Source organism: Syngnathus typhle, linkage group LG3, assembly GCF_033458585.1.
Source record: "Syngnathus typhle isolate RoL2023-S1 ecotype Sweden linkage group LG3, RoL_Styp_1.0, whole genome shotgun sequence".
NCBI lineage: Eukaryota > Metazoa > Chordata > Actinopteri > Syngnathiformes > Syngnathidae > Syngnathus > Syngnathus typhle.
In genome coordinates, this window is record NC_083740.1 from 7,111,663 (window position 1) to 7,124,710 (window position 13,048).

Below are 13,048 nucleotides of genomic sequence, written 5' to 3' on the forward strand. Positions count from 1 at the left end.
AAATTAGACCGGAAATGACCCGAATCAAGCCGGAAGTGACCTTATTTCAACACTAAGTGCCCCAAATAGCTACATTTGCGCTAACGTCTTCGTTTTTTGTCCGATTTAACCCGTTTCAACATTTTTACCCCAAAAGTGAACCTCCTGAGGCCGTTTTTTTTTGTTTTGTTCCAAATTTAGAAAGATTTGGCGCAATTGCTTTTTTTTATTTTCTCATTCATTCTCTATGGGGATTCAACATTTGCTCTAACTTCTACATTTTTTAACTGATTCAACCCGTTCCAACTTTCAACTGTACATCTTTTGCCTACCTATTCCACAACTTCCCACTTACCAAAAATTCCAAATTTGAAATTCAACCAAATTCTCCAAAATTTCGTTTTTCTACTCTAATTTCTACATTTTTCAACCGATTCAACCCATTCCAACTTTCAGCTGTTCATCTTTTGCCTACCTATTCCACAACTTCCCACTTACCAAATATTCCAAACTTTCAGTTTTGAAATTCACCACAAATTCTCCAAATATTCTACATTTCTCAAGTAATTCAACACGTTTCAACATCGTTCGGCAGCATTCCCCGAAAAAGTTATTCATACATTTCGCCTTCACACGCAATTTCTCCAGAAATTGCAAAATTCTAGTTATATTTAGTGTGCATGCATCTGTGTGAGTGTCTGGTACTTCATAAAAAAATAAACTATATGGATGGATGGATGGATGGATGGATGGATGGATGGATGGATGGATGATTGGAAAGATGGATGGATGGTTGGAAAGATGGATGGATGATTGGAAAGATGGATGGATGATTGGAAAGATGGATGGATGATTGGAAAGATGGATGGATGATTGGAAAGATGGATGGATGATTGGAAAGATGGATGGATGATTGGAAAGATGGATGATTGGATGGATGATTGGAAAGATGGATGATTGGATGGATGATTGGAAAGATGGATGAGTGGATGGATGATTGGAAAGATGGATGATTGGATTTTGTTCGGCCTAAGAAGTTCCGCTTTTAGTTCCTTCCTTAGTGGTCGACTTTGCCAGAGGCTCCAATGTTTCCCCTCACACCTTTTTCTCTTCTTAACAACTGGGCCCCTCTGAAAGCATGCACACATACCCAAAATAAGCCCTTTTGTGCGGTCATGACAATGTGAATGAGGGGGCCCGCTAGCTTCCATCGGAGGTGCATGAGAGAGTGTGTGTCAGTGCAAATGGGTTTGGGGGAGATTGATGAACTAGTGAAGAGGGAAAGAGGGAACACCTCATCAAGTTAAACCTGCTAGACTGACATGCTTTGCCTGGCAGATACTAGACATTTGGCACGAGTGGGCATAAAAGAAGGGGATGGGCTGACCTGCTCAGAGAGTCATTAAAGTCCTCATCACACTCAGTGCAAACATTTTCGACTGTTGGCAAAAGTACAGTTTGTTCAAGGTCGCAAAAGACGGCCAATGTTCACCAGATGTTCTGCCATAGTTTTCATTATTTTTTTTAACATGTTTAAAATTCCCTGTGCAGGAGGGGTGACTCATGTTGGGGCCAAAGTGCATCAATGCACCCCAACTTTTTTGGGGTCATATAGACATGTTTAGCAATTAAAGTCAAACATGTATTCAATGTATTAAAAAAAAAATGTCTGAATTCACTTCCAGAATATTTTTAAAAAACTAAGACGAGAACATGCAAGGACTGTTTTCATGGAAGCCTAAGGATATATTTGAAAAGGCTGAAATATTAGGGCATTTAATATATATTATTTAAAAAAAAAAAATCAAAACCGTTACGCTTCCATTTGTATGCTTGTTGGCAAAAACAATATTTTACTTAATTTTCTAGTTCAATATTATCATTGGATGTTTAATTGAATCACTTATGCCCCACAGTCATTGTGCTTTATCTTAACCTAACCAGAGTGTTTTTGACTCTCCATGGCCACTTTGGAGAGGGGTCGATGTATGGATGGGTGGGGTGAGTCAAATTAGGATGCCATGCAAGATGGGACCACCATTGCCCATCATAATAACATTTTGGAGATATGCAAACGAGTTTCAATATCGCACTGGTGCGTATCCGCCCTTGACGCATCCTCCATACGTCAACTAACGGTCCCTGAGCTCTTACCGGGGCCATAATCGCTGATACTGGAGGGAAAAAAGAAAAACGTAAGGGTGGTGGGATGGGCTTTTTGTGTCAATCATCCACGCCAGCCTTTAGGCTCCCACTCCTTCACTAGTCGAGCCTCCTCCTGTGTGTAGGCGCTCCTCCACTACGCTCTTTTTACGCACGGCCGCCAGTCGTTAACGGACAGCCTACTCCGTGCTCCCCTGTCGGTTTATTTGCTGCCAATCTCCAGCCTTAAAAGCGCAGATAAAGGCAACTTTGCGGGAGTGAAGAGGAAGCAGCATGTAGGGAGGTAGAGAGTGGGATAAATGGAGAGGAATGATAAAAAGGGGAGACGAGCGCATCATTCCGGGTGGCTGCCCTTGCTGCTCGAGCGAGAGAGAGAGCGAGAGAGAGGGAGAGATAGGGAGAGAGAGGGAGAGGGGGAGGGAGGGAGAGGGAGAGAGAGAGAGAGATGGCACAGGGCTTCAGCATCCAAAACACACGGGGGAGGTGCGCCACGGAGACCAGAGCACCGGACCCACACGGAGCAGCATCACGCTCACCGGTCCTCCGTCAGACTTGGTCCCCACGCAGGAGCGCGTCAAACCCCGGAGAGAGGTAAGCGGGTCCACGAGACCAGTGAATGGACGTGCATTCATCGGTTGTTTTGTTTATGTTGTTTTTTTTAGCCATCTGAGCCTCTTTGCTCTGTGATGATAAATTCAAAATTGTTGCATTCTTGCATTGCTGCATCTGCAACAGCATAGACGCAGATTACTTCTTTTTTTTTCATACCATTCCGTTATTAGGAACTCGATGTCAGATTTGCATGATAATGTCTTTCACTCTAATGGATATCTTATCAAAAATAAGTGGCTTAACAAAAGCCCAGAACCGTGTTGTTTTGCAACTAGAAAAATAAACTTTATTTTAAAATGAGAATCTTTCATTTAAAGCAATAACATCTTATATATTGTTCTCCCGTCACTTAAAATAATGATAGTACAATGATAAACTTCCTCACGAGCTTTGTGTTCTAATTTTAGCACCCTCGTGTGACGTCTAATGACACTACACCTAGAGAGTAACAGGTTCAAATGCCATTTGAATAACATGTAATCACTTAATTGCAATACTTTCTTTCCTGCTTTTGGCGTCGAATCAATCAATTGTGAGGTTTGTTTCCTCATCTATGGGCCAAGCACGACAACTTTGCGAAGAGTGAAATCGGAGTTTCCTCGCTCAAAGTATACAGATTACCCGCTCCTCTGTCAATCGTGTCATCTGATGATAAAGAACAAAAAGACACGTGTCATGAAAATAGCTCATGTTAGAATGGTAGATGGGATGAAGAAGAATGTCCAGAAAGGGGAGCAAAAATATTCGGTGGGATCTTTTATTCTCTCTGGCTCCCGGCACATACATTAAGATGCTAATCCTTTTTTGTCTCTTTCTATAATTCACTGCATTTTGTAAACCCTGCCCCCGCCCCTTTCTGTCTATGCTTCTTGTCTCTGTTTCCCAATTTTGTTTCCATTTTTCATGGGCTACCCTCAGATTAACGCTCCTGGCGAAAAGAGTCCAACTCTAATTTTGTGGTACTTTAGATGATTAGGTTCAGAAATAGGACACAAGTGCACAGAGTTTGCTTCAATTAGCGGGAATCTCTGCAGAGCTTTATGGGAGTGATTAGTTGTGCTCGGGTCCACCTCCCCACATATTAACACACGACAGCTGTTGTTTATTATGTTCAGTTTTTGCTGCCGCGTCACGTGTGTGCATGTGTTGGGTAAGCCCTGACTCGGGGTTGCAGATGTTGTCGGACATGTGTACATACCAGCTATGCCTTTTATTGGTAATAATCGAGAAAAAAAAAACCCTCACACATTATGTAAGTAGAAATTCTGATTTGTCTCTTCTGCTTCAAAAAAAAGGACAGATTGACATATAAAAGTAAAAATGACTCAATTATTTACAAGACCTTTTTTGGTCACTTGGCTCGACAGAAGTAAAATGTGTGTGTTTGAGATATAAGCAAATGTATTGAAATGAATTAGAATCGTAAAGCAAATCTTGCTTCTCAGAATCTGTTCAGAAAATATCGTTTCCCGTTTCAGACTCCATCATGTCGCTGCTTCTTTCCACCTTATAAGATCAATCAATCAATTACGATCTGACTTAAGTGTTGTTATGGCGGAGGTTGGAAAAATAATTCACCTATTTTGACGAAGTAAGAAATAGAACATTTTCAAATGTGAGGCGTATAAGTAAAAATTCATCAGAAGAATTCGCAAGTAAAGAATAGAGACTCGTAAGGCCAGCAACAAAGTATTTGATTACTTGCAATCACTGCCAGTGGTGGAAAACGTGTACCGCTCAAGCTTACAATTCACTCCTTTTCACAGATATTGATCCCTGCCGGCTGCCCATGTGAAGACTGGAACTTCCCCGCTGCCCCTTTTCAAATATGATGTGTGTGCCTCGACCTCCAGCCCCACCACCGTCTCCACCTGCCATGGTCACTTGATGCACCCCTGAGTGGTTTGCTCTCCCATTCCGACTCGACCAAGCGCTCCCTCCAAAACAGACGTCCGCCGGCCGCGACGCCATGACGGTGGCCGTGCGATTCCGCCGCCACTTACGGCGGCTCCTCCTCCTTCTGGCTTCCTGCTGTCTCCTCTCCTTGCTCCTGTCTGCCTACTTCCTCTTCACCAACTCCTCGCCTTCCATGCAAATAGGACAATCCTCCGAGCCCGCTTGCTCCCAGCCCCTCTCCATGTTCCCGTATCGCCAACTCCCGTACCCGTACCCTCCGAATCCACCTCACACGCACGTCCACACTGACCTGGTGGTGCTGGTGCTTGTGGAGTCCCAGTACTCTCAGCTGGGTCAGGACATTGTGGCTATATTGGAGTCGGCGCACTTCAAGTTCCGCATGGAGATAGCCTCAGGGAAGGGTGACCTCCCGCCTTTGACGGACAAGGGCCGCGGACGATATTCGCTCATCATTTATGAGAACCTCCTCAAGTACGCACATGCAGACACATGGAACAGACAGCTGTTGCATCAGTACTGCACCGAGTTCAGGGTGGGCATCATCGGCTTCTACCGCTCCACCGACATCTCCCCGCCTCTGCTCAAACTCAGAAACTTCCCGCTAGTGCTCAGGACCAATCAGGCCCTTTGGGACTGCTGCGTAGTGTCCACCTCTCCAATCCTCAGCCTAACCAAACCCGGCACGGACCGTGGGGCCTTACCCGGCGAGGACTGGACCTCTTTTTCCTCCAATCACTCCACATACCAAGCTGTGCTCCATGCCCGGGCCAAGGACGCAGCAGGGGCGGGCAGCGGTGACAATCCCAGGCCCGGCTTCAGCCTGGGCCTGCAGGCCACTGTTGTGCAGGACATGGGGCTCTTCGATGGGGTGAGGAGGGTGTTCTTTGGCCAGGGCCTTAACTACTGGCTCCATAGACTCATCTTAGTGGACACCATCTCCTACCTCACTGACAGGAAGCTTACTTTGGGTCTGGACCGGCACATCCTGGTGGATATCGATGACATTTTTGTGGGAAAGGAAGGCACCCGCATGAACGTCAAGGATGTGAAGGTATTTCAGGGGGGCTGGGGTGATGGGTGAATAAATCATTCTGCTAGAGAATAGTAACTAATGGCTGCACAGTGCTGGCAAATATAAGAAATATGAAGGTGTTTCCCTGGCAATCTCAAACCCTCAGCAAAATACTTGACGGGTCATATATTGTTGTGCGTTGCGTGTTTGTGGGCAGGCAGTATGAAACGTTTTAGGCTACGGCGAGGGAGTAATTATGTTTAATGGGACTTTACAGGCCATTTATGTGGACAAAGACACAGAGGGAAAGAGGCTTAGAGGTGGGGTGAGAGTGAGCGAGTGAATAAGCAAGTGGAAAGATGAATGGCTCCTATTCCTCTTTTCCCACGTTCCTCCGCTTAGGAAAACTAAAGGATAGGCAACCTCTCAAGGCAGCTATTGTTTCAAAGCACACGCTCGCTTGAACAGCCACACTCGGACTACGTATGTATACAAAGTCATGCGCCTCCTCATATGGACAATTAGAATCATTATGCACGCTCGTTGCAATATTGGAAAAAACACTTTGAGTTTTGAGCTACATTGTTTTCATAGTCGTTCCACAATTGTAGTGCAGAAACGCTAATAGCTCATTTGTTTTCCCTGCTGGAATAATACTTCAATGTCAACGAAGATGTTTAGTTGTGGGAAAAAGATTGGGGACTTCATCCTTTATATCTCACTAATATAATATAATATAATATAATATAATATAATATAATATAATATAATATAATATAATATAATATAATATAATATAATATAATATAATATAATATAATATAATATAATATAATATAATATAATATAATATAATATAATATAATATAATATAATATAATATAATATAATATAATTCATATAATTCATATAATTCATATAATATAATATAATTCATATAATATAATATAATATAATATAATATAATATTGTTATTATATATTATATTCTAAATAGAACATATGTATATAAATTTAAATATACTTATATAAATTAAATTACTCTTAATTAGGCAGCAAGGACACAGCCTGCATGTTCTCCCAGTGTCTCCATGTTGTTGTTTTTTGTGTCCAAAGAAGAAAGAAAAAAAATATTAGGCTCATATAGGCTCTGATCTGTTGGCTATACAATACTCTGACTTTTTTCATCATCATTCTTTTAGTTGAATTAAAGGAGAAAGATGTTGTATGTTATATAGAAACAAAAAGTCCATTTTCTGGATAACAGCCTTTAATATTTGAGGGAAAAAAAGGTTGTTAACCACCATTTGCATAATTGTGCCTTTTCTTTCATTTTGATTGAGTATAATGCCTTTCCAGTTCTTATGTTCTCCTAATGTGATGACGCTGAGATACATTCCAATTCTTGTGTGTGCATACAGGCATGTTTCAATCTATGCCATTTAGAATAGAATGCCACTTTCCATCAATGCCTGACAAAAAAGGTCCCACCTGTCCATGACTGAGATTTGAAGCATGTGGCGGTTGAAAAAACAGAAAAAACACCTAATACGCAGTGAAGGGGAGAGGAATTCCTCACTTGAATACGAAAAGGATGCTTCTAACAAAAAGGATAAAAGAGTTTACTCTGTTACACACACACGCACACACAAATCGAGCAGCCACGCTTCCGCTAGTATGAATTTTCATTTTAAGTCAGCTTGACTCCTCAGCTTTGTCACATAAATATACATGAGGATGAACTGGTGGTGAAGCGCGGAGGGGGAGGTCAAGAGACGTACAGACAGTGGCACAAAAAGACAGAGCCGTTCCATCCCCAACGCACACGCACGGCTGCCACATTTGCTCCTTCAGGATAACAGGAAATCACAGAGAGGAAAACGGGAAGAAAGGAAGAAGGAAGGGAGGGTGCGTGGCGCCAAGGGGGGAGAGCTTGCAACTAACTTCCTCATTTCACAGAGACAAAATGCTGAGGGGAAATGAGGAAGCGGAGGGGAGGTGGAGGAAGAGAAATATGTTGATGAGAAGCAAAGCTTTCTCCTCCCGTAAATAGGTGATGAAGGTTGAACAAGGTGACAATAATGATCATTCTGTACTGCGTGCTGTAATTATTTCTCATTTTTTGATCTATTCAATACAGTGCTTAATCACAATCTATTCTGGGATGCTGTTAAACTCATTTTTCTACCATGTTATTAAACGTAACTATAGCAACTAAAGGTCATTACTGGAGGCTCAAAGTTTAACATAGTAAAATATTCATTATCTAGAAATACTTTTTCTGTACTTAGATTGCACTATAACTCACTCGAACATGCAAAAAAAAAAAAGAGTAAAAATTAGTTAAATGTGAGTGCGTCAAACCAATGAAAGAACTTTTAAAAACTTTACAGATCATGCAACTCATGCTGTAATTGTCTCAAGTACGTGTAAAAATAAGCTAACCACAATATAAAACGTGTTAATTAGTTTCTAGTTAAGAGACTATATCTGCTTGATGTTTTTTTTTTCGAAGGGATGCTATTTTATATTGGATGCTAGTAATACAAAAAATGTTGGTGAGTTAAAGTTTATGTTTTGCTGCAAATCAAAAATCGCCTGCCTTTGAATTCCTATAACTCCTTCAAAACCTGTCTGTATGTTAACCTGCATCAAATGATGAAGTATTATGGAGTAGTCGGGCCTCTTCTTTTTCTCCTTTTTTATCCTCCAACAAAGAAGAAGCATGAAGACTGAGGACGACCAATTAAAATGCCACCCTCTTTCTCTCACCACTCTTCATTAGTCTCACCCCACGAGTTCATCTGGTGACAAAAAAATGACACACAGCCTTCCTGGCTACACACAGTCACACAACGACACACACCTTTATTTCCTCCATTAAAAATGATTCACAGGGAGGCAGCTAGCGGATGACATTTATCGAAATGAGCGATGATGCCAGTCAAAAAGTGCCATCAATGATCCGAGCGTGCCGCTCTCGTGTTTTTTTCTAATTTGTTCCTTTGTCCCTCTTGTCATCAAGGAGGTGTCCCATTCTCATTTTCCTCCTCACTCAACCGCCCCCCCCCCCCCCCCCCCCCCCGCTGCCCTGCCAAGTCATTGATCACTATCTGCGGCCTCTTAATATTCTCCTCCTCACTCTTTTGCTCACGACGCGCTCTTTGGACTAAAGCATTTAGACAAGACCTTTTAAAGGCGGGTCTCGGCTTCGGTGAAAAACAGTGTCACTGCACATTCGTCTTCTCTGATTTATTGTGATGTTTGTACAAGTTAAACACGAGATGGACTGTTGGGATGTTGGAAGAAATCTTTCTCATGTTTGTGTTGTGACGGCTGAGCCTTGAACAGCTCAAATTGTAAGATACTTTTAAAGAAGGGGAATTTCCCAGGGTTCAAGCATTTAGCAATTCTTTTATTTATCCCACAAGTGCACAGGTTTTGTTATAAACGAACAGTTCAGCACAAAATCATATCTTGTTTGGCATTTCTTTTCACAAGAAGAAAAAAAGAGTATACAATCGAAACTAACCCAATCCTAGAGATGTCTGAAAAAAAGATTCTTCATCATTTTCAGGGATTTGAATCTTTTTGAAAACATGTAAATATAAGGCTCTATTTTCATTAACAGTGCATCGGCACCACGGTGCAAACGCCGACGTATGCTGATTTTCGTATCAGTGCCAGTTTGTCAGACGATGTTGAGGAGCAGCGAGGTTGTGTCCTTGGAGACGTACCAGGCAGAGAAATAATTTGGCAGCAGAAAAGTCTGTCTGAATTATGCCTGTTCACACCACGTCTAAAAGGTAGCACGGCTAGTTTAATGTAATTTTGGTCAATTTGATTGGCGCACAGGCAGACAGATTGTGAGGTCCGCGGACACGTGTTTTGGATGTCGTTCATTAATGAAATGTGAACAGCAGGCACCTTCGAAATCATTGTAATATGTTTTTAAAATCATCCCACTGGGTGGCAGACTCATGGTTGTGCACAGTGAAGATTTTATTTTTGTCATGGGTGTTAATGGTGGCCCTCAATTGTCCACTTTATGGTGAAGATGTGTTTCTTTTGCTTTGATTGGCTATGATTGAACTCCGACAGTAGAACTGACGGTCTGAGTTATTCTGTGAAATTACTCAAATCGCTTCTAAAGCTAGACAAAAAAGTATTTTATTTAACCTTGATTTAACTAGATAGGTCAGTTGAGAAACACTTCTCATTTACATCACTTCAAAATGCAAAAAGCTGCATAGAAAATTGATGGATAGTTGATATGAGGACATAGTCCTACTGAATTGTGAGAGCACAGATGTTCAGCGTAAGAAGTTGTCTTTGTCCTCATGTTCACTTTGGTTCTTACTCTGACCTCAAATTGAAAGTTAAAGAAAAGTCTTTGTACAATATGTTAATAGTCCTAACTTCAATCAAGGTTTTGGCTGAGCAGTCTGCTATTTATTGCACATTCCTACTTGGAGTTAATCTTTAGAGCTAATTAATATGATGCATATTTGCCACTTAAGTCTGCGGAATTGAGCTGACTCCATATCCATCTCTCACCCAGCCAAAAGCATAGCGGAGTTGGAAAAGGAAGAGAAAATGCTATTAAGCATTTCAAAGTTATTTCTCGTACAAGTCCAGATGATGTCATTTATGTCTTTCATGGCATCGTTAGTGGTGCTGGTTTAAGCAAAAATCGTCATGTGAGAATAGTAAACACAGAAAAAAAAAACACAGTACTTTTCCTTTCCCATATTACGAAAAAAGAACACTTGTGTTTTGCAAATGTGTGATTTAATGACAACAAACAACGGAACAACACAAACTTGTTTTTGCTGACTTCCCAATTTGTATTCCAGCTTCTTTGAAGTTGTTTAATTCATATCCATCCCAAGTACCTGCGATCCAAAAGCAGTCGTAAACAGAGCGCTCTGTGAAATGATGAAATGTAAAGCAGACATTGGCTTTGAGTTGAAGAGCAAAAGAGACAGAGAGCTATGTGGAGATTGGCATCAACTCGCTCATCAAATAGAAATGCCTGACCCACTTAAGTTTGCTGGTCTGGTGTTCGTATTACACGCATAGCTACACAAACAGGCTCACGCACTTGACAATCCAGAGCAAGAATTAAATCTCATGCGCAGTAGTAATTTTCAATGGAAAAAGAAAAACTTTGAATCACAAACCACTTAAGAAAGCCTACATACCAGAAAAACATCATTCCTCTTTCTTATTGCCAAATGTGCTTTTATAGCCCCACCTAAGCCAGTATACTAGCCACTTCACAAATACGGTACATGTTGCAGCTGTTTCGTACTGATATCATCGTGTTTCTGAATGAGCAGAGGATAACTAAGGAGGAAAAGGATGCACAGATTCAACATTTCTGAAGTACTTTGATTGCAATGAGCACATAGGAATGGTACTTTAGTAGTAGAATAAAGTTGCACTAACCAAACATAAATTGTCTTGGATGTGGTTAGAATTTTCGATAGAGATTTAAATACTGTACATAATCTGCTGTTCAAAGTTCTTTAAAAGGTCACAGAGACACTAAACGACATTTATATATCTTCTTCTGTTTCAATGTTTCAATCAATCAGTACTCCCTAAAAGAGAGAAACTGTTATGTATCGTTGAATTGAAGCATTGTTTTGCATTAGGCTGAATGTGGTGACTTGAAGAGAAAAATTGAAGGTTTTTAGAAGCATGACAGAATAAGGATATACTAGTGAGGTGGATGAAACCAGCTGTCCACATGTCAATTCCACCAACTACCTACAACATCTCTTTGGCACCTCTTACGACAAATGCACAGATACGAACAAAGCAAACTGGCATTGCTTCTGACACTGGCAATGCGATGCAGCTGTGGGATTGGGCACAGAGAGCAGGGCTATCGCTAACCGCTAATCCTCATGTGTGTTTACCTTCATCACTAGGATTGTCAATACGCAGCATACACCCACACACCCGCCGCAATCCACACTTCGCCAAATGCAGCCTTCTCTCTTACGGCCTGTTTTATCGCCACGCTCAGCATCCAGGAGACAGATTGGCCCGGTATTGCTTCAAGGCCTCTGCTCAATGAGATCGGCTGCCATCAAGAAAAAAAAAAAAAGGCAGCAGGGAATGACTCGATTGTTTCTCTGAGATTTTCAAAATGTGTTTGTCTTCAAGAAGTACGTCACGTTTAATTGCTGGGCGCAGTTCGTAGTTTTCCCCCCGGCAGCCTCGTAATGATCATCAGTTCTTCAGTTGAAAAAAAACCCCCAGTCAAACGCTTCTGTTTGATGGCAGCAAAGACCTAGTGTTTGCCTGACACATTTTCTTTTTGCGATGTTAACACATTTGCAGTATAAATACTTTGTGCAGGGTTTTCCCACATCTGAGGTAGAGCATTCCTCGATATAGTACACACTGCATTGGACCAGCACAATTTAATAACCCTATAGTTGTAAACTCGAGTCCAAACGAAACCCTCATGACATAACGGCAGATCATTGCTCATGTCTTTAACATATCTCATGTGACTCATAATAAGACCTCAGGGTTTTATCATTCTGCTACAGTTTTGTGATGACCGAGTGATTCTGAAGAGCGCACCAAAGACACTTTATGGTGCTATTGACCAGAAAGTGTGCTGATGACTATACAAATGGAAGAAGAACATACTGTAGCAACGTAACATAAAAGAACAAAACGGCAAATCATCTGTGCTAGGTGTTAATTTGAAGAAACAATCAGTAATATTACAAATGAAGAGTTGGTTATTCGCCATAAATAAAAAATGTTAGTAGTACACAAGCAGAAAGATGGATTGTGGGCCGTACATTTGTCACGTTCAGGCGTTATGTTGAAACATTCATGCATTGAGTTTGTCAAGTACTTCAGCTTCCTCACACATTACAAAAATATGCAAGTTAGGTTCATTGAAAACTGTATGAATGGTTGTTTTGTATTCTGTTGGTGCCCCGTGATTGGCAGAAACCTGTCCAGGCCGTACCCCACCTCTCGCCCAAAGTCGACTGGGATAAGCTCCAGGTCACCTACGATCATAATGAAGAGAAACAAGAAAATGAACGGATGAGTGCATGGTTTGAAACATAACCTGAATTTCGACAATGTGTTTGTTTAAACCTGACTGTATCAAATCCTTTTTGCGATTTTTGTTCATGTTTTACCGTATGTTAGCTTGCAGAATATAAATGATGTGTCGACACTAATACAGCGCACACTTGGACTAACTCCCACGCTAGCGCTCGCTCTTCCCGACATGTGCGTTAATAATGCATTTTGACCAAGTGCATCGATGAGAGTAGATTGAGTTAAAATGCAAAGCGTTTGACAACAAAGTTAATTTTGTTCC

At 41.3% G+C, this 13,048-nt stretch overlaps 1 protein-coding gene across 2 annotated transcripts in view; it reads left to right on the forward strand.

Annotated features, from left to right (window-relative positions):
* The first annotated feature begins 2,594 nt into the window (after positions 1–2,594).
* The window catches only part of ndst3 (N-deacetylase/N-sulfotransferase (heparan glucosaminyl) 3), a 35,379-nt gene continuing 24,925 nt past the window's right edge, over positions 2,595–13,048 (forward strand). For both annotated transcript variants that reach the window (XM_061275342.1, XM_061275341.1), the window contains exons 1-2: positions 2,595–2,733; positions 4,521–5,722. In XM_061275342.1, coding sequence (XP_061131326.1) covers positions 4,724–5,722 — 999 coding nt within the window. In that variant the 5' untranslated portion in view covers positions 2,595–2,733; positions 4,521–4,723. The remainder of the gene's footprint in view (positions 2,734–4,520; positions 5,723–13,048) is intronic.